Below are 22,189 nucleotides of genomic sequence, written 5' to 3'. Positions count from 1 at the left end.
CCGGAGGGTTTATTTCCGATCGGCAGAGAGCAAGGACACATCACTTGTTGCAAAGTGCGTCAAATAATAACTAGTTTGGTTCTAGTAAGGTCTCGAACCAAATACACAGAAGCCCCCAACCACTTGCAGCCAGCAGGCGCGCGTTTCTTAAGATGGGTGGGACACAATAACCGCCCCGATCACGCACCACGACCACTCCACTACTCCGAGCACATCAGTGCAGACCATCATCTCCTAAAATGTTGCTTATAGCGCTCGTCTTGTTTTTGTGTCCGTTATTTCAATGCCAAACCGAGGATGCTGACGTTTTGCAGGACGAGGACCTTGAAAATGACGTGATTTATGACATGGGTTTAAATGCCGTAGGACCTTTTTTCCTGCATTTTATATAGAAATAAATGAATAATTTATTGGCTAGAATTGACCACGATCTCGTTTTTGTCTTCAGACTGCTCGTCGAATGCCGCGGCAGGTGCGAGCGTCACTAAACAAGGTAAGAAATGCGCGCAACGACTGCGCTCTCCAGCGGCTTTTACCTCCTAAAGACACGGTCTGTTAACGCGTGTAAACCTATTGTTTTGTTTAAAGTTGTTTAATGTTTTTTCTACAGTGTAATAAAACTGGTAGTTTTTATTTGTTCGGTGAAGTTAAGCAATGTGTTTACCAAATACAAGGCAGAAATTCCAGGGTCCCTATGAAGTTGCCAAAGTATCTTTCAAGACGTAAGCTCACTGACTGACCCTTTAAACGTTCCCATAGAAACTTTTTACTGTAAGTTCTTTATTTCACATTAAGAGTCATCATACGTTATGATTATTGGCATCATCATAATCAACGAGTATCACTTTTTGTTTGTTTTTCACAGTGATGGAAGATTGTGGGAAACTATTATTACCTTAATACATTCTTGCAGAGGCTATCACCCCAAATCTTTACCCACTTATTCATCACACGTGTATAACCAACCACTACACGTTTATTTGGTTAAATTACTGTCTTTATTACGTTTGCTACCATCTGCCAGGAGACCAGACCTCATATTCTGGAGCTGTCGGTCCAGACCACCATCATCTCCCGCTATGCTTTCACTGCGGTGTTCTGCAGCATGTTCAACAGACACTCGGCTGCCGCTCAAGGGGTCTTTCAGTTCTACATCCCAACTGCTGCATACATCTCCAACTTTACCATGTAAGTATTTGAACTTAGCACACATGAGCGAATCTATAAATCAATGTTTATTTTTTATTCAAATGTCGGTCATTGTCCATCCTGTTAGATTATTATAAGCAATTTTTGCACTTCTTAACCTGTGACACTGAACACCGAACACCTTGGATGGCACATAACATTTTTGAGAAATGTCATGGTTTATTTATTTTTTGATGCACATAAAAACTGAATGATACTTCCAGAATCAATTTACCATAAAATATGTTTGTCATTAGGTCTTTAACATGTATTTACGGAGATAACGTATTTACTTTGTATAGCAGTTGTCCATTTTCCACGTAAGGGATATGTGGAGATAGAAATAGCTCATTCTAAGGTAATAACATAGAGGGAGTATTGTTTGAGAATGTGATTTTCATTTAATAATAAAACTTCTCATTTTATGCTGCTGTTATGGTGGCAAAGGATTGTGGGAGGACGTGTCTTTCCAAGTCAGGTTAAGGCCAAAGAGAAGAAGATAAAGAAGGAAGGTGGAGAAAATAATGGCAAACCGAAAAAGGATTCACCAGAGAAGAGGTGAAGGTTATCTTCGACTGGGCTGTTTTTATTGAATTCCCCTGCAATATTTAAGAAAATCAGAGATTTATGTTTTGCTCAAAATGAGTCATATTTTCTAACTCTGTCCCCGTCAAGTGAGGGCGATATGGAGTTGTTTCGCATGGAGGTGACTATTCCTGGACGCAACCGCGCAAGGTTCCTCCTGAAATATGAAGAGCTGCTGCAGAGACGATTGGGCCGTTATGAACATGTGACCAGTATTCGGCCAATGCAATTGGTCAGCAAACTCAGCGTGGGCGTTACCATTGTGGAGCACTCTCGCATAACTTATCTAGAAGTCTTACCTCTACGAAAGACCAAAACTGCAGCCTCCAACGGCAACGGTAACCAACCAGATGCTGTCGTTGGATTGAAATGTTTGTAAAAAATGCAAAAATTAAGCTCAGATTGCAGGAATTTGTTCCATTTGAAATTATAGATTTTTTGTAAACAAGAACATGACTTTGAAATATGTATTTTTGTTATGCATATGCAAAATATGTATTATATGTAAATCCAAAAATGAATGCATTGAAACTATTTTTTATACTCGCGCCTTCTCTTTGCTCAGGTAAGACAGGACCACCAGTTTCCACCGTAGTCAAGCAAAACGAAACCTTCTGCAAGATCAGGTTCACTCCCAACATAGTGCAGCAGGCCAAGATTGCCACCAATGGCATGCTGGGAGACTTTGTGGTCCAGTACGATGTAGAGAGAGAAATGGGCATTGGGGAAATACAGGTACACACACATACAAATAAACTGCGGTAGCCAAAGTAGCCAAAATTACACTTAAAAATATAAAACATGTATTGAATGGTTTAAACACCTTTAAAGGAAAGGATTTGTTTGTAGTGTTTAGTTAATATACTCATGAGCAGTATTCGATATTAGATGGGTCAAGTGAACAACTAATAATAAACATCCACCCAAACACCATAGCAACTAATAGCCTAGAACACATTAGTAACCACAGAGCAATGATGTAATAACACCTAGCAAATGCCAAGGACAGCCATCGCAACCTAGCGCTGTTCAAGTTTTGTTAAAGCTAATCACATTCTGTTAACACCGCGTCAGAATTCAAGGAATTTTCCTTTTTCGTTTTCCTTAACATATCATACAGTTATCCATCCTCTTCCCTCCCAACATGTTTTAAATCCATTCAGAATGTGATGAGGTCACCAAAGACTTGAAAAACTGACCTCACACGCACACAACTGAACGTGTGTCAAGAGTCTCTGCTGTGTTTCAGGTTCTAGATGGACATTTCGTGCACTACTTTGCCCCCAGAGACCTGCCCGTCGTGCCTAAGAACGTTGTATTTGTGATCGATACCAGCGCCTCTATGGTTGGGACCAAAATCAGACAGGTAAATACACTACACGAAGCATCAAATCTCACATCCGTTCTTCAGTAGAAAGTAGAAAGTAAACAGACACAGTTAACTGAAAGTCAAACGTAGCGTTCCAGTGTCTGTATTCATTTCTCTTAAAGAGGAAATCATACCGTGACACGTTTTTCCCAGCTGGTTCTTGTGATCTCATAGTTGGAAACATAGATACCCACACCCTTTTCTGAACGAAATGGCAAAGTTCAATAGTTGTCTTACTTTTTCAATCCAGACCAAAGACGCTCTGTTCACAATCCTCCGCGAGCTGCGGCCCAACGATCACTTCAATTTCATCACTTTTTCCAATCGCGTCCGTGTGTGGCAGCCGGGCAAACTTGTGCCCGTCACACCCAACAACGTGCGTGATGCCAAGAAATTCATCTTCACGATCTCACCCACTGGAGGTAGAACGCGCTCTGTTTACACATTTTAACATTATAACATTACTACCCAAAACAGCAAATGATGTCATTGTTTAGCCACCCGTGTGATCGTGTCGTTTGGAACATGATTCTTTTATGCTGATTTAACTCATTCATGTTATTTACATCTCTTTTGCAGGCACTGATATTAACAATGGTATTCAGACGGGCTCAACGTTATTAAGGGACTATCTGTCCAGCAAAGACGAGACCTATCACAACAGTGTCTCACTAATCATCTTCCTGACTGATGGGCGGCCCACGGTGGGCGTGGTCCAGAGCCCAACCATCATTGGAAACACGAAAGCGGCAGTGCAGGAGAAATTCTGTCTTTTTACGATTGGTATGGGCGATGATGTGGACTACAGACTGCTGGAGAGGATGTCCCTGGATAACTGTGGAACCATGAGGAGAATCCCAGAGGATGCGGATGCCAGCGCCATGCTCAAAGGGTACCAAATATGTAGTCACGATTGGCTTGTACACATTAACATTTGTTTTAGTCTGAAAACACACCAGAAATGACAGTATTAGAAGACTATCCAGGCACTCATTTCCATCTATAATGACGCCTTAAGCCCAACGTTAAAGCTTGAAAGAAAATCATACTACAACGCACAAATGAGATCGTACAAATGTATCTCATAAAACAGTTATGACAGGCTATGGGTTACACACACTATTTAAGTATAAATGCATAAACGCAAAAGTAATTTTGTAGAGATGTGACGTAGATTAACAAATATAGGAGGTTGCGTTTGCTCAACGGGAAATTGCAATTATATTATTATAATTTTTATTCATAACTGAGCACATGCCACATGGAATAGTTTCACTATATTGGGAAAGAATTGGGAAAAAAACAATTCCTGCTGAAAAATAAGAATAGAAACCCATTAGAATTGGTTTCCATTAAAATACTATTATGAACCATTAGCTTTTTCCCATTAAAACCAACACAAATTATCTGTTTGTAGTTTTGGGCATCCAGTAGAATTAAACATCCCACAAATATATTCTATCACATACCAGTAAAACCATTATAGTTTCTGTTAGAACCAAAACAAATCCTTTTAAAACCATTAAAACCAATACAACTTCTTTAATGGTTTCTATTGTTTTTTTTTCAGCAGGGATATCATTTAATGGTTTCTATTTGTTGTCAGCGTGGAATGGAACCCTGCCCAAAACACAATCGAAAATGTAATGGATTTAATGCTTATAATGGAAACTATAATGTAGTCTACTGGTATGCGATTAATTCTACTGGTGGGATGTTTTCTGGTAGATGTGAACCAATCGAACACCATTCAATCCTATTGGAATAATGCCCAAAACACAATACATGATAAAAGCACAGGTACAACTTGAGTGCCCTTGTTTCCACTTGAGCCCCTCAAAATGTCTGTGCACGTCCCTGGTTAATCATAATGAATCTTTAATCTAATATGCTCACACTGCTAAATTAATTCAAGCAGATATGCCAAACAGGATTTTGATGTCTGTCTGAAAAAAGCGTTTGCTCACGCTCTTTTATCCATAAGCTTACACAGCTTGATCGAGTTACGATGATAGAAAATTGATTTAAAAGTCAAGTTTAAAGGTCAAAAGTCATGAGGCGCCATGGGAGGTCAGAATTCTTTACACAAGACTTCACAATTGGGCCCCACTCTAAAAGTTCAACAACTTGAACCTAAAGAATAAATGACTTATTAACCCACAATCTGAAGCAACTAAGGGCCATTGTGACCTAGGGTGCCTCCCAAACCGCACACTTATCCACTATTCTGCATCCTTTTCTAGGATAAATAGTAAGAGTAGTGTCGACATATTGAACGTGTGGAACGCAGGACTCTTAACGGTTGCCGTTTCGCATACTCTTCAAAAGTAATTTTGGCCAAACATTTGCATAGACAGTAAAACATCATTACAAATGAATATCCAGTCGTCATCATTTACTTGAACTTCCGTTTATTATAATTTGGGACGATGCAACCCTTGAATTCATACCCTAGATGTTATAGTGAATAGTGTCATTTTTGTACACAAATCCTGTTCCATCTTTATCGACCCTTGACTTATATTCCCTCTACAGCTTCTATGATGAAATTGGCACACCGTTGTTATCCGACATCCGTGTGGAATACTCCGAGGACGCTGTGGAATACATCACCCAAAACCTTTTCACGAACTACTTCAATGGCTCTGAACTGGTGGTGGCGGGGAAACTGAGCAATCGCAGTACAGACTCCCTGCACATTCAGGTGACCGCCAGCAACAGCGAAAGAAGCATCGTGCTGGAGAAAGACGTGTCTTTACAAGAGAAAGAACAGGAAACGGAAAGGAAGCTAGTGGAGGCAGATGCCGGTCCGAATGCTGACGGTTACGTAGAGCGACTGTGGGGATACCTGAGCGTTAAAGACGGACTAAAGGATCGCCTCCGCAGCCAAACAAGCAGCGAGAGAGAAAACTACACACAACATGCTACAAATCTTTCATTGACGTATAACTTCTTAACGCCGCTTACTCAAATTATAGTGGAAAAACCACAAGTGCACGCCGATGGAACTTTAGCGGAGGCGGAGCCCACAGAAGCCCCACCTGAATCATCCAATCGGCTGTCAGATGATGACAACAGTATAACCCCCCAGAGCCTTTATAGAAAGGCACCACCTAATCCGAGTTCTGGAGTCGTCCAGGCAAAAAGTGTGTTTATTCATATTGGACAAGTAAAACATTTGTTTTAGACCATATACGTGGTTGAAAATATTCTGGTGACAAGTTCAAACAATCCACGGGAATTTACTTTTCTTCTTTTAATCCGCAGGTGGCTATAAACCCAATAGACCCAACAAGAAATCTGTCACCTTATCCAAAACATCCGGTATTTTTCCACTTTTTTGTACATCTGCTGTGCATTTTAGTGAGAATGTGTGTGGGTGCGGTTGCAATAATGTAAAAGCAATGGTGTCAGTTCACATGGTCTGGGCGGCTTGTAATTTTCTTGAGTTCGAGTAGAAGAGGCTTCATCAGACCAAAGACAATTGCCACTGAGAGTTGTGTATGGGCTCTAATTTAAATACCTGTGTTTGAGGGGGGTTGGGTGGGAAAAGTCAAGGAGAACAACTATAAGGGGGGGTTTTAGTGTGCTGTAATAGTCACTGTACATCGGCATACGCTGATGTAAGCGGCTAAAGGCAGACCGCATCAGATAAGTGAAACTGTAGCCGTTCATTGTAGTAGTCCTGTTGAATCTCAAATCTCTGACGAGTTACTTCTATTTATAATTTCTGATTTCATGAAATGGGGAAGCACAAAGTGAAGAATGTGCTACAAAGGACTTGCTTGTGTTGCACATGAAATCCAAGCATAATTTGCGACAAAATGTTATGTCTAGTATTTGGTAATCGAACTTCATGCATTAAATTTTTTCTGTCATTAAATTGAAACCAATAATACCAATAAGAAATATAAAATTTCTAATCATTTTAATTGTCCGCTGGATATTTTTAGGGGGGCCCAAGAGGAATCTGGGGGGGCCCTCTCCCCCTCAGCCGTGCAAGGATACCAAGTCTTTAATTCGGGCCAGTTTACTTGGGGATATCTTAATAACGTCCCTGTATAGCTATTTTTTTTTGTCGTGCAACCATGCAGCTCCATCTACGAGTAATGTCCAAACTGTTTAAACAATGTAGGTTTCTATAACATAAATCACCACTGAAATGTGAAAAAAAGTATTAATTTAAATTGGTCTAAAAGCTTGTATCTCCAAAACTGCTTTAAAGAAAATGAAAGAACGCTGAACTTTGTCAATAATTAAACACTTGAACGCTAGAAAAAACACAAACATGAAGAGTGAGCGATGATTTATGAGAAAAATCATAAAAATGGAGATACAAGGTTTCAGCAACAACCCTGTATGCTTTACCCTATACACGCCACATAAAACTGACGTGGAAAAACAGAGTCACACATGAAATATGATGTTTCTGAACATTTTTGAGCGAATCCTACTGTATATAAAGTCAGAAAAACTGTAAAGGGTTCATTGAAACACTTGTTCAAATGGTATATTGTCAAGTATTGTTTCAGTTATTGTCATTTACATATTTACATGATTGTTTTATGTCTCACATCTGTCTGTAGCTGATGGTGATCCTCATTTTGTGGTGGAATTTCCCCGCAGTAAACTCACTGTGTGTTTCAACATCAATGGAGAGCCGGGGCACATTCTCAGACTGGTGTCTGACCAAAAAGACTCCGGTAAACACGAGCGTATATCAAAAAAGACAAGTTTTGTTTAAGTATTACTTTTCTAAATTTAAGATTGCATTACATTTGTATTTTACGCTCCACACGCCATAGACTTCTAAATGCAGATGTTAAATGTTCTGTGTTGTATCTGACCTGCTTTATAATGCTGGTGTATGTATCTCCAATGTGTTTGTGTGTCATTAAGGTGTGACTGTGAATGGTGCGCTGATCGGTGCTCCAGCCCCAGTCGGCAGTCATAAAGAACAGCGGACGTATTTCAGCACTATAACCATATTGGCCAATAAGCCGAGCCGCTCTTACATTGAGGTGACCCCACAGAAGGTCATACTGGATGGCCGTGACCGAATGATCCTTCCTTCGGGCTCCAGTATTTCTGTCGAAACTGCACATCTGGGCCTGGTACTCATTGCTAATGTAAACCTCACAGTGACCATTCAAGGGACCATCAAATTCGTCATCTTGTTTCATCGTTACAAAAATCCAGCCCCCTATCAGCGAGATCATCTGGGCTTCTACATCGCCAACAGCAAAGGACTAAGCGAGGATACACATGGGTTGTTAGGTAAGCACCAACACAACCTCAAGGGAATCTGTCACTATTTTACGAGGTGGCTAATTCACGTTCAAATTGAACGTTCTCCGAAAATATACGTCTAACTATTAAACACTCGTCTCTAACTAATAAAACATTTCTTATGTACAATATCAAACGAGGCGCATATTCCTATATTCACAGGTCAGTTTCTGTACGAGGACATCACATTGACACACATCCCTGGCAACTTCAGCACTGCCGGAAAAAACAGCACAGTGGAAACGCCGGAGACGAATATTACAGTATCCAGCTATCCTGCCCTGAAGCTGAAGGATCGAACGGTCACCGTCTTGAAGAAAAGCAGGAGAATCTACTCGGGAAAGCAGACAGTAGAGTGCTGGTTTGCCAAGAACAATGCAGCTAAACTGATCGATGGGCAATACAGCGATTATGTGGTGTCACATCTGTTTGACACAGGTGACCGGGCTAATGAAACAAACACACACTGAAAACCTCTGGACTACAAAATATAGATATAGGGTGTTTAAAGCACACACATTATGTCCAGTAATGTGTGGATATACTATACGTGTTTTGTAAGAATCTACAAAAATATATTTTAGTTAATATAAGACTCATTTTGTACTAAATATTACATTGTTCAGACTTCATTGTTTTTAGGGTATAAAAGATAAACAATATTATTTCTTTTTTATATAAATGTACCGAAAACAGACCTACCATCTGCTCTGCATCTATACATAGTAAAGTTTGATAAATATATGTAAAATTGTTGTTAACTAACCAGAGATAATTGAAACGTGTCCCGCGCAACAGCTTTTCTGTGAATCTATTGAGGTAACATGTGTGTGGGTGGGTGTGTGTCTGTATGTGTGTGTCTGTATCTGTTTGTGCGTCTGTCTGTGTGTGTGTGCATGTGTCTGTCTGTGTGTGTGTGTGTTTGTCTGTGTCTCTGTCTGACTGTGTGTGTGTGCGTCTGTCTGTGTGTGTCTCTGTCTGACTGTGTGTGTGTGTGTGTGTGTGTGTGTGTGTGTGTGTGCGTCTGTCTGTGTGTGTCTCTGTCTGACTGTGTGTGCGTGTGTCGGTCTGTGTGTAATGTATGTCTGTCTTTGTGTGTGCGTGTGTCTGTCTGTGTGTGCGTGTGTCGGTCTGTGTGTATGTCTGTCTGTCTTTGTGTGTGTGTGTGTGTGTCTGTCTGTCTGCCTGCGTGTGTATCTGTCTGTCTGTGCGTGTGTTTGTCTGTGTGTGTCTCTGTCTGACTGTGTGTGTGTGTGTGTGCGTCTGTCTGTGTGTGTCTCTGTCTGACTGTGTGTGTGCGTCTGTCTGTGTGTGTCTCTGTCTGTCTGTGCGTGTGTCGGTCTGTGTGTGTCTCTGTCTGACTGTGTGTGTCTCTGTCTGACTGTGTATGCGTGTGTCTGTGTGTGTGCGTGTCGGTCTGTGTGTGTGTGTGTGTATGTCTGTCTGTCTGCGTGTGTATCTGTGTGTGTGTGTGTGTGTGTGTGCGTGTGTGTAAAAGTGTGATGGAGAATTCAAGTGTATGAATACCTATCTGTCCGAGTTCATCACATTTAAAATGATTTTAATGCGCTCATAGATCAGGAAATACTTTATAACCGAGCATTGTCAGCAAAATCATTTGCATCACTTTGAAGGTGCCTTGTGTTATTGTTGGGCGGATCTATTGACATAAATGCAACATAATATACATAACTACAGTATGTCTTCAGAGGTGTATAAAGACTTTACATAATGATGCGTTATGTTTATATGACCTTAGAATGAGCTTTTTCTATCTTACACAGCGGATGAAATTCGCCATCTGGTTTCTACAGTAGCCCTAAACATCAGTAGTCATCTCGTTCTGCAAAGAATCGAAAACGTGACAACATCTTAGTCCTGTGTCAGCCACCGTAGAGCTTCGAAAGGGTGGGGGGAGTGAGGCGTTTGTTGCAAACTCGCCGCTAAATTTCATACACTGGACCTTTAAGTCGTGTCAGCCAATCGCAATCAATTATTCAAGAACTTTAGGAAAAATAACTATAATATTGTTTTACCATAGTTTTTCTTATACCGCAGTCAACTTTGGTTATTTTTGTGAGACCATAGTCAATTTGTGGTGACGATCGTTTTACTGCAAATAAGAAGAAACTCTTAGTTGAATGTGTAGTTGTCATCAGACTGGGGTCAGACCCGCCCATTCCAGGTGTGCTCGAGTTTGCTTAGCTCCCTTATCCCACTGACTGAAGCTAGAATGTAGGTATATAGATGTTGATCTTCATACAAAAGCTCTATGTATGACCAGTGACCCCAAACTACTGATAAGAAAAAAGCACAGGTGCATTTACACACACAAATGGAAAAAGAATGTAAACCCCTTTTCCAAAGTCAAGGCAAAGCAGTGTGATAGGCTGCTCATATTGTTAACGTAGTCACAAACCAATTTGTTAAAATATATTTTTACTGTTACAACAAAATACAATTTTGTAAAATGGAAAATACAGTCTTCTGCTAGACTGTTTATTCCATGACGTCAACGCACATGCAGTGATATGACAAAGTTGTACTTAAAACCCGTCTGTGACTATTTGAGAACAATCAGGATGCGCGGACCAGTTGACTGGAATATCTATTTTTTTACAAAATGTATTTTATGTTTCACAACTGAATTTAATCTTCGACACTCATTTTGATGACTTACTGTAACCGCCGAATAAGGCATGAAGACATTTTCCAAGAAATATTGAATACATGGTAAAATGGTAAATACTAAAGGTCATTTCGAGACATTAGAATAAGTTAACAGCTCAAAGTCATGAGATACATATACGATGCATTCATAACGTATATCTAATTATTTGATATGTTGAATCAAAAAGCACGTGTCTAAAATACAAAAGAAATGTTATATTAAGTAGTACAGTTAACATCAAGGTCATTTGGCATTTCAATCAAAATATTGAGTATTTACAAGTCATTGTTTATTTCATAAATTGAAATACATTTTTATTTTCATTGCAAAATTACAAATAAAGTACCGGCATGTCAAGAGGTGTGGACGTGGTCACAGAGTGTTTACGGCAAAGTGTTCATCAAAGGAAGACTTGAGCTGTTAAGACTTTTAATTCAAAAGTCCAAATGCCCGTCATCAGACCTCCTCTCTTATCACTACGTGCTTCTGTGCTTTCATTAAATCTTCTAACTGTCCTTCCACTTTAAAGGATGGAAGAGGGGGATAATGAGATAACGTTTCGCTTTAATCATTTCATCAAATACTATTTCATTTAGGCAATTTCTCTTCTTTATTTTTGCAACTTTCAATATATTATGATGATATTTCATCAAATGTACACCGAACTGGTCCCCAGCGGTCATGTTTCCACGCATTCTGAGACATTATAGTCTCTTGTGTTACGAAGGCAGCAGGTGACGCGTTTGTGTTTCCATTCGAAAGATTTTCGATATCCGCCCTGCATTGGAAAATAGAACCATTTACGTACCGGCTGGCCCGGATCGGCCCCGTGCGAAAGCAACGAGAAGGATTTGGCGCAATGGTGAAAAGGCGCTCTATTTTTCACATTTGAAAATAATACTATAGAATAATGCAAATGGTAGTTCAAGAGTTCAAATCTTACATAAATGCTCTCTGATACTTTCGCTTTGTTTTAGTAGCCATTGACTAGAATACAACCAATCCGATCTCACTGGAATTTGTACCTATTTTACGAGTTGGCTGGTTCGTAGGACTTCGTACGATGAAAACATACGATTATTTGAAAAAACCACACCGAAGCCCCTCCCCTATAGCCACACCCCTAAACCTAACCATCACTGGGACGAAAGCAAATCGCACTAAAACGTACGAATGAGATCGTACAATTCATACGAATTAGCCTCCTTGTAAAATAGTAATATGGGATTGTGTCAATACAACTCTAAACAGAGGGGCGGTTTCCAAGACGTGGTTTAAGACTAGTCCAATAGACTCTGTACTAGAACTGTCCAAACCGTACAGAGCTTGCGCTTCCATATACTAAATTACATCAGTGCCGTCTCAAAATGCACACAAGAAATGTTTATTTTAATGCGCGTTTGTTAAAAAACGACTTAATGTCCTAATCTAACTAAGCCCTAGTTCCGGCTTAATCGAATCACATTCTCTGATAGTTATCAAAAACAATACGTCGCGTTCTTTTTTACTCTTTTTAATATTCAGTAAATCCTGAAGTTGTTAAAGAGCATTATGTGTAGATATGAATATATGTGTAGATACAGTACAAGATCATTTTGGACAACGCATTCGCTTTAAGATCCAAAGCGGCAGTTGTTAGTTTTATATGTTGTACGTTTTTAATAACCTTTTAAAGCAATAAGCCCCAAGAAGCAGTGGTTTAAAGTAATTCCATAACAGGTGTGTGCTCCGTATAAAAAACAACCTCTTACTGCTTGAAAAACGGTTATTATACATAGCAAAGTTTCATAAAATAAAAACACGCAATGGTGTTAATAACAAATATTTTTGTTTCACCAAACAATGTAGAAACAGACACAACAAAGCGGTTGCCGAGCAAAACCGAAGCAGCAACATAGTGTGGCGCAATGATATTTATGTAATGCGTTTGGCTTAATGTTTTGGGGAATTTGACAACAGCTTAGAACACGGCACAACCAGAATCAAGGACCAGAACTAACCTTTTTATAACAGCTTTTGTAACAGTTTCTGCAATGTGACAGAGCCTCTCAATTCATATGAGGTCCTTTAAATTACATGCATAATAATTGCACATGTATTTGAATAATGTTATTTACATTAGTGCTCTCGCATACTATCAGTTTTAAACATCCATACACTTTCGTATCGTCGCTCCTTCTGACTGGACGTGCTCTTCCTCTTCAGAACACAACGTAGCATCATCTCCATCTGCTTTTAACAGCACCTGCAAAACAACCCGCACCACAGTTGGAGGTCAACTCAGCAGCCTTGACAGATCTTACACATAAGTGTTTACCATTCTTTTGGATCACATGCGAACCGGATCAGTTTGCAAATGCACGAATCTATTGACTGTAAAACGCATAAGAACAGATGAGCAAACTTCCAGCACTTTTAAAACATTGGGCCTTTCCAAAACTCCAAAGTAATTATATCATCGCTCATCAAACACATTTTTCCACGGTTCTGCCCTCAATCTCCATAGCATGAGCTTATGGAACCATGTTGCAAATGTCACTGCTCTTTCCCAACAAATGAATGATCTGTGGGGAGTTGGCAAACAACCAAAACTGGAGGAGTGAAAAAGGGGGGTGGGTAGACAATGGTAGTGGAAAAGTGGAAAACAAGGAAAAAGACCCCGTATTGCCTAACACGGAGAGATCACTTGGCCCTTGAGGTCACTGGCTTATGGAAAGATCTCTGGTCAAAGGACGAAAAAGAAAGATCTGTAATGGATTCATGAAGTACAATCCCAGCATTCAAGAAGGCGAATGCAATACAATAGACGCACAATCAAGCCTTTCATATATGACACTGGAAACAAAACAAGTCACATTTCAAATAGCTGTCAAAGCCTGATCAGAATGTTTGAAAGTCAGAAGGTTTAACGTTTGAAGTAAGTTTACGTTTTTCCGTTATGCTTTTTGATGTAGCATGTCGCAAGCATGATTTAGCATGAATTAATATGTTGCTAGCCATAGATGCCGCATTAGCATCTGTTTCTATGGGCCGCATATACTGTACGTAGGTCGTCCGCCATATTGGAACGACGCGAAGTCTGCAGATTTTCCATGGAATTGGGTTACTTTTTAACTGTTGCTGTGGGTTGTTTTTCTCCGCAGGTTAGGAGAGGAACTACTTGCATATTTAGCGGTCAATCCTTAAATAATATGATTTATGAATGTTAAGTTCTGCTATTTGAACTAGGGCCATTAATAGGGTGTTTTGGTTCACGGATCTGGCAACCTGTGGATCCGTTGCCACTCAAGAACAAGCTGACCTTGCATGTGCAACTATAGTTATACGCTACGATTGTGAAATCTTATTAACGGTTGTGTAAACTCAAACATTTCATTTACTTAAGTAACATATGACAACAACTAAAGGGGATCCCATTTTGGGGGAATTTAAATCCCCATGGTTTTCAAAGCCATGCTAGCACAGTGTTGTGGGATTCTATCAAACTGTGAGTGACGCCAGTGGACCGTTCCAAGATGGCGGACATGTCTACGTTCCTGGAGCGCTTGAATGAGGTATCTACTTATTTATATCCATGTTGCTAGCATTATTTAGATTGTTGCTAGCATGATTAACACAGAGCTAACAATATTTAGTGTGATACTATGCAATAATTTTATGTCGCGTGGTTAGTCTTTGGTCTAGTATAGTCTTTGCTTAAGTTTGGGTAATTTCTCAAGCTAACCTCATTATGGTAACAATCTTTTTTTTTGCTTTTCCTATTATTTTAAATTCATTGATGTTACAATACATCACCCATCCAGTTTAATCTGCAAATAGACTTTCTGAAGGGTACAAACATCTGCTCTTCTCTGCACTTTTAAGACAAGGCTGTATTTGTTTGAGCTGTACGAAATGTGAAATTTTGGGCTTAACCACTAACGTGAGTTTAAAGCAGGACTACCATTTTCTGACTAGTGGAAGATGGTGGGTCAGGAAGACTTTGGGTTCTTCACAACTGGCCATAGAAATTTCGTTAGACATTTAAGGTTTTCACAAATTTATAATAAGAATTTATCAACTTTACGATACATTATAATCTGTAAAGATGTGTGAATAGAAACAAAAGAAGCAGACACACAAAACCACACCAGTCTATTCCACCAATTGTCCTTGAAATGCATCATTTCAGTTATATTACTTGTTAATATGAGAGTGATTGTAGTGTTTTAGGTGAAAAATGTCTGTAACCGGTATTTATTACAATATTCTCACCTCTGCTTCATCACCGCACACACTTGGCACTTCCACTTGTCTTGGACGGTCACGTGAGCCCTCCAGGGATGTCATCTTGTTATACTTCCTCATTGTTAAACTGTCCACTACCCAGAACATGGTAGACTAAAACAGACAACCATTTTCACAAAATTAGATATATTATATTACATATTACAGAGACGGACAGAAAGCGAAAAATAACGATAGACAGACAGCGTCATGATTCCTAACAGAATGACTCACATTAACAATGAATGGAACGATCAGCATGACAATGGCTAACTCCAGCTGTGGGTTTGGGATGTAGTCCAACACCACCTCCTCGAGCTACAACATACAAAGTTGTCAGCATCAACACACATGTATAAATCATCTAATAGATGCTATTAGTAGTAGTCGTTTATTATTTGTAGATTGGCACAAATTTGTACCATTACAGAGGTTACGATATAGATGATTGTAAAATTGTGAATTGTATTATTAATGATAATCTTAAATCTAATTATTTGTTTATTTTGTTTTCTTGTACAGCTGCTTTGTAACAATTAAAATTGTCAAAAGCGCTATATAAATAAAGCTGACTTGACTAAACACAAAGCAAAAATGTGGGACACTTATTTATTCACATTCGCCTACGTACGAATTATTTCCCATCAAAGGCTAAATCATAAATAGCTTGTTCAAGTTACGCTCATACTTAAAGTGACAGTTCACCCAAAAATGAACATTCTGTCATTATATACACACGCTCTTGTCATTTCAAAACTTTGTTTCTTCCGCACAACACAAAAGATATTTTAAAGAATGTTGTTAACCGAACAGTAACGGCACGCATTCACTTGCATTGGTGCCATAGAAGTGAAAGGATGCCGGCGCTCTTCTTCAAGGTATCTTACTTTGTGTTCTGCGGAGGAAAGAAAGTCATTCAAATGTTTGGGTGAACTGTCCCTTGTACTAAAAATATTGCAGGAAAAAGTGACCGTTTTGCAAAGCTATTTAATTGTGCGTGTATTGTGTTTATCTTACATTGGTCCACCCAGGGATGAGCAGCACCAGCGTGACCACACTTTTCTCAACGGCGATGATGAGTAAATACACCGAGCACTGGGCTAACCAGGCCACAACACGAGGAGGGTCACCTAAAAGCCAGAATAATACAATAATACATACAAAGTGAGCTGCTGTGCGTGTCCGTTTCAAATCAGCACGTGCGGTCGTGATTCTAGGACCGGTCTGAATGAAATCACAGCTATAAACATGTACTCAATTCTCAAAAATAACTTGCATTTGTGTTTTTATTGAATGCGAATTATAGTTGTTATTTTAGCTAGGAACAAAAAAACATCTACATCAAAAATAAAAACAAAATGTGGCTTGATAAAGATATCTGAAGACATTTCTAAACGCACGGGTGTGTAAAGTGGAAGTCCGATTGAATGTGCCGGCTTGCTGGAAACAGACTTAACAGGGGATTTTATTTTTTCCCACTATGTGAGGATGCCGTTTCATGACCGCTTTTGGAGGAAATATGCCATTAGATTAAGCAAAACCCCTAAAGGGACACATTAGGATCATTCGTGCCTTTAAAACCAGTTTTAAAGGTCAGTTGGGGCCTGGGGGTTAGAGCGTTGGGCTTGTGATCAGAAGGTTGCAGGTTCAAATCTCAGTGCCAGCAGGTCATGGCTGAAGGGCCCTTGAGCAAGACACCTTACCCCTCATGTACCCCTACTGTAAAAAACTACTTTTAAGTCGCTTTGGATAAAAGCGTCTGCCAAATGAATAAATGTAAATGTAAATGTAAAACGGAGTCGACAATGACAAACTCAAATTAACACCCAATGCTTGTTACGTAAACCTAAAGAAAACCACATTTTTAATCTTTTATTAGCATTGTCTGGTATTCCTAGACGGACCGAAGTTATCAGCTTCCGCAATTTCAGATCAACGTCGTACAAAACAAAAACCAGGATTCACGATCTGACCTAAGCAGAAAGGCAGTCAGGATTTATTTTGGGCCAGAATCATTTTATACGAGAGGGTGTATTCCATCTGCTCCGAGTGTGTGTGCGTGCTTGAGTGTTGTGATATTTCTGTGGCGCTTCACCAAGGGAATCCCTTAGAGGAACCAAAGCGAATTTGGGAAAACAAGTCAAACCTTCTTGACAAAATATGACACACAGCGCCGTCTGGTGGACATATATAGTCTTCATTTCATCCCGTCCATTCAACTCACCGTACTCTCCAAACTTTAACAGCGTTAGCTGTCTGTGCTCCACTAGCTTTGACACGACCTTCACGCCCGCCCAGATCACCAGCATCCCCAATGTGGCGTCCAACAGGAAGTTTAATAAATACCTGTAGAGACGAGAATCAAGTTATTCTTCCGAGTCGCGATGTGTTTGATCGACACTTGACGGCTGACTCACAGAGAGCAGGGATCTTCACTGGTGAGCATGGACAGGAATATGTTGGCAAAATGCACGAAAAGGGCACCGATAGCCTGCTTGGACGTATCAAAGAACCTGCGGATGGAAGAAAGAATTCATCAGTTTTTGTCCTGCATTTGACTACATTATTCCACTTTACAACTGTACTCTGCTAATATTTAACTACTAATACCAGATTTTCCAAGGTCTTCTTATGCCAACAGGTTCACGAAACCTCTTTACTGTGAAGATAAAGACACTTATCAACACTTCTGTAATTCAGACACTTAAGTCACACTCGAACAAAATAAAATATCAAAACAATTGGCATCTGCGAAAATGAGGTTATAATTATTAATCGGTTATTTATTCTTTCATGACTGTTTTACGTTTTAGCCAATTGGTGGGTGAATTCATATTCAAATGAATCTCTAAATGAATTCATTCGCATTTTAGTCGGTTTTCGCTGTGGTGACAGATGGGTTTGGACCTTCATGTATGTTAATCCTGATTTTATTTGAATAATTCGATTTTTTTAAATATTTACTTTCTTCCTGTTCACAATTACAAAGCACATTGTGCTAATATATAATATTTGAAATATAAAAGTTGTACGCAACATCATTTGAAAGATACAAAATTTTTTTAAAATGTAAATCTTGCATCTTTCGTGGGAGCACCGTATACATCTAACAGAAATATCCTGATACGCAAACATGTAAACTAGTAATGAACGGTCCAAGGTGAAAGCCAAACAAGCAAAACAGCACAGCACAATGTAAGGGATTGTTTCCCGTGTTATACAAACAAGGCCTTAACTCTATTTCAGCTTTGTGTTTAAAACATTGTGATTATTATTTGCAAATTTCATTAACTCGTAAAACAGTGGTTTTGATCCAAACCCCTCTTAATGTCCACAAAGACGCGCTGAGATTAAGTCATATCAAATGTTGATGTGTCTTTTTCTACAACAGAACTGATCTAATGGAATAAGCGAATCATTTTGTTCGTGATTAACAGCCAAACAGAAGTGATTTAATCACTGAGCATCTGAGGAAACATCAGTGATGATATCAGCAAAGGTAAGCATTGAAAAACCCCACACAGGAAGTGCCCAGAATAACACAGAGGAAGTACATACTGTAAAAACAAGAATATGAAGAGTCCTGAACCTGTTTATGAAGTACAAACGGTACAGAGTAAACGTTCATCGTTGTGTTGTTCTCTTTAAAACAATTGAAGTGAAAACCATCTTCTGTATTTACAGAAAAACAGTGATAGTTGATAAACTAATGTATGTCCCGTAGTATACGCACAGCAAAATGTTTAATAATCAACAGAAACAACTCAGATCCAATGGTAATGTGTAACTTGGGTCGGGTCAGAGGTCATTTTCCATGTTTTAGGATCAACCGGTGCATGACCCAAAACACATTGATAAGAAACAGATTTGAGTTTTTTTGTTTTAATTCCCCTTCTATATACGCCAAGTAAAACACATTTGTCCTCCACAAATTAAATTAAATTTAAAAAAAAAAAGAGTACCATTCATCTCTGTAGTGCAAACTGTATGACGTTTGTAAAGTTTAACATTTGAAATGTGATGTTTGTGCAAATACTTGCTAGCGTAACAACCAATTAACTAAGGCTCTTGAACAAAAGTGGCAATATATTTGCTTTACAACTACGATGGTCCCAACAGTATAAGGGGGAATACATTTAGTGTATCAGGCCATTTAAAACCTGGATCAACTTTTAACCATTAACAGAACACGTGTTGTTTTCTCTGCAAGAGCACATGACTATCAATTCTATTTAACATAAATATTGGAAAGTAGAGCAACGTTGAACTGGACAAAAGGGTCCGAACCCGAAAGGCAGGTCACATGACGTGGACCCTGTAGCAAAACTTATCACTAGAAGTTTGTGGTCTGAACATCACACGAGTTACAAAAAGCGGATGTTATATCATCACGTGTTATCATGAATCTTATCTTTGAATAAAGCCCGCGTCTTAAAAGATAACGCTTGAAACGTCCATTCTGTGAAACGTGCAACGCGCTCCAGAGAATATTTTCCTGAGATAATAAACCCTTCAAACATAAAAACATCATCAAGGCGACCAGGAAGTTAAAAATGTACACCCGTGTACGCGGTAAAAACGTAAACTTTAATGTTAACGGTCTCTCCAATATAGCAGGATTTATTAAGATGTACATTCATGGATTAACTGTTTGATGTAAAGTTATTAGAGCGCATTTACTTTTATCAGCAAGTTTGTCCGTTGACCTTTGCAAACCCGTGACCTTTGCACACCTAATGCAATGCTTTGACCAACTGAGCTACAAAAACAACATGGTCAACTTACTTGATTTCCAAAGGCGATATCCCGCTTGCTTCACAACATTTCCGACACAATCTCACGAGAATTCGTAGCTATTTTACGAGTTGGCCAATTCGTACAATGTTATACATTTCAATACGATTTCGAGCGAATGGCTTTGGGTTTAGGGGTCGGGATAGGAGACGGGCTTCGATTGCTTTTTTGGGTTTCTAACAGTAATAGTACAAGTCACACTGTACGAATTCATACGAATTACCCAGCTCGTAAAATAGTAACAAAAATCACGTTTCACACGAATAAAAATAACACAGTTCATTGTTGTGTGTTTCCATGTACTGCATAGTGTTATAAGTCCTTGTCTAAAAGTGATTTATTAATAGATCATTAAAAGCAACAATTTAATAAAGTAACTGCCCAAATAAAAAATAATCCGACAGTAAAAAGAGAGAAAGTTCATTTCATTAACTCAACCATAAAAACAACAATACATGACATTGGTTGACCACTTTGGTTCATTTGATGAAGCGACTGTTAAATCCACTCAACTTTAACTGCACTTTAAACTTGACATGTCTGTGGTGAAAAACGTTATTTAACATTTGCATTAAAGTCTCCTTAAAGTGTCATTCCAATATTTATGTACAAAACAACGCGAGCGTGTTGCGCTTTTCGGTCCTTCCCTACTTTGTAGTACCGCAGCGAACTGTAAACAAACAAACAAACACAAAACCACGTGCTCGCCGGTTTGGACGAATTCCCGACATCCCGATCAGCAACAACGCAACGACAACGCTTGAGAAAACACGTAAACTTATCGGAGAACGCCAGAAACTTACGCATCAACGTGCTGAACGCGAGGACCGCCAGCAGCCCCTGAATAAAGACGCTGAATCCGTCCATCATAGACCCGTCCACACAGCCGCGGTACTCCGACCTCACGATGTCACTCATGTTAGTGCTACTCTGCAATAAAATATACAGACTCATGTTGGAAACTATAATATTAGTCATGTGACGATCCTTTGTTGAGCAGAAATCCGAGTGAGGTCTTGAATGGGTTTTCCATATAACTTCACCGCCGAGGAGACAAAGGCATGACCGCAAAAGTGTGATAAACGGAGATCCCAACACTGGTGGTTGTAAGGAGTCTCAATAAAGTTGACCGATATAACACGTGAAACATCACTCTGCGGTCTTTTCTTTCTTTCTTTCTTTCTTTCTGTTATGGAGTCAACAAACAGAAAAAAGCAGCTTGCTGACGTCACCTCCTGCTTCTGCCGAATTCCCTGCCCTTTGTCCCCGTATGCTGGTGTGCAAAAGCACTGTTGCGAGAACTGGTTTTATATATTATAGGCTACTGTATGTATTGTTAGATAAAGTCAAAAGTACTGTCGGACAAATGATGGATTTCTGTCTTTTTCTCTGTTTTGTATGATGTTTTCTACTTGGCCGGTTTATTCTCCAAACTTAGATTCCGACACCTTGAAAAAAGTGAACACAATTCAATCACACTATAGAATTCATGAAGGCAGAGTTTCACCCAAAGGTTGTGAAACCCCCTTCAATAGTCAATATTCTCTACTCTCTTAGGTCTTCAGACGTAGAAGAAACGTATGTGGCTTCCTAAACATTTGGTCAAACGTTCTTCTTACATTTTATAGTCCATAAAACTTTATTCCAGAAAGAAACTTCTGTGCGACCAAACAGTCCGTCAAAGACCCATTGGGAAGCTTTATTTTGAAGAATGTAGGCTCGTTGATGGCCAAGTGGTATTGGGAAATCATATGGTGGACATTTTGGGATATTTTTGACCGCTCCAGTGGGAATGCACTTTTAGAGAAAGGTACTTAAAATAACGCATTGCATAAAAAACAATTACTGGAATTAAATTATTGAAGGCTTGACAACTGGTCCGGTAGAAAGTATGTGTGTTGATTATGATGAATGGTGATGCATAGTTTGTTGATCAACAAGACAACACCAAAGCCTCATCCCAACTGTAAAACCACAAAGTAAAGGGAGTGGAAAAGGGTGAAACTGATTTGTTCAAATGTAATGAT

At 39.3% G+C, this 22,189-nt stretch overlaps 2 protein-coding genes across 2 annotated transcripts; one reads left to right on the top strand and one right to left on the bottom strand.

Moving 5' to 3' along the window:
- The first annotated feature begins 200 nt into the window (after positions 1–200).
- Positions 201–10,161, top strand: itih5 (inter-alpha-trypsin inhibitor heavy chain 5). The gene is made up of 14 exons (XM_079455365.1): positions 201–362; positions 449–493; positions 1,025–1,188; positions 1,636–1,746; positions 1,864–2,111; positions 2,339–2,508; positions 3,023–3,139; positions 3,393–3,564; positions 3,722–4,034; positions 5,678–6,288; positions 6,410–6,466; positions 7,729–7,845; positions 8,042–8,419; positions 8,594–10,161. The coding sequence occupies exons 1-14, from the start codon at positions 240–242 to the stop codon at positions 8,899–8,901; spliced, it is 2,934 nt and encodes a 977-aa protein (XP_079311491.1). The 5' UTR covers positions 201–239; the 3' UTR covers positions 8,902–10,161.
- Positions 10,162–10,859: 698 nt separating this feature from the next.
- On the bottom strand, positions 10,860–21,444 carry tmem110l (transmembrane protein 110, like). Its single transcript, XM_079455363.1, has 8 exons — positions 20,966–21,444; positions 17,979–18,027; positions 17,786–17,881; positions 17,593–17,714; positions 16,386–16,498; positions 15,603–15,686; positions 15,357–15,482; positions 10,860–13,347 (listed from the first exon to the last, which is right to left on the bottom strand). The coding sequence occupies exons 1-8, from the start codon at positions 21,138–21,140 to the stop codon at positions 13,246–13,248; spliced, it is 867 nt and encodes a 288-aa protein (XP_079311489.1). The 5' UTR covers positions 21,141–21,444; the 3' UTR covers positions 10,860–13,245.
- Between the last annotated feature and the right edge of the window lie 745 nt (positions 21,445–22,189).

The sequence above is a fragment of the Barbatula barbatula genome, assembly GCF_947034865.1.
Source record: "Barbatula barbatula genome assembly, chromosome: 4".
NCBI classification, from domain to species: domain Eukaryota; kingdom Metazoa; phylum Chordata; class Actinopteri; order Cypriniformes; family Nemacheilidae; genus Barbatula; species Barbatula barbatula.
The sequence above is the reverse complement of the archived record's forward strand: the minus strand, read 5'-3'. Positions and strand labels throughout refer to the sequence as shown.

What these genes read in the sequence shown, in the direction of transcription:
- itih5 (XM_079455365.1), top strand. Translation starts at nt 240, where the DNA reads ATGTTGCTTATAGCGCTCGTCTTGTTTTTGTGTCCGTTATTTCAATGC. An exon ending in AAGGATTCACCAGAGAAGAG is followed by an intron (nt 1,747 to 1,863) that starts GTGAAGGTTATC and finishes GTCCCCGTCAAG; the next exon opens with TGAGGGCGATATGGAGTTGT. An exon ending in TGGGCATTGGGGAAATACAG is followed by an intron (nt 2,509 to 3,022) that starts GTACACACACAT and finishes GCTGTGTTTCAG; the next exon opens with GTTCTAGATGGACATTTCGT.
- tmem110l (XM_079455363.1), bottom strand. Translation starts at nt 21,140, where the DNA reads ATGACTAATATTATAGTTTCCAACATGAGTCTGTATATTTTATTGCAG. An exon ending in TCATCCCTGGGTGGACCAAT is followed by an intron (nt 15,687 to 16,385) that starts GTAAGATAAACA and finishes TGTATGTTGTAG; the next exon opens with CTCGAGGAGGTGGTGTTGGA. An exon ending in TCGTTCCATTCATTGTTAAT is followed by an intron (nt 15,483 to 15,602) that starts GTGAGTCATTCT and finishes TGTCTGTTTTAG; the next exon opens with TCTACCATGTTCTGGGTAGT.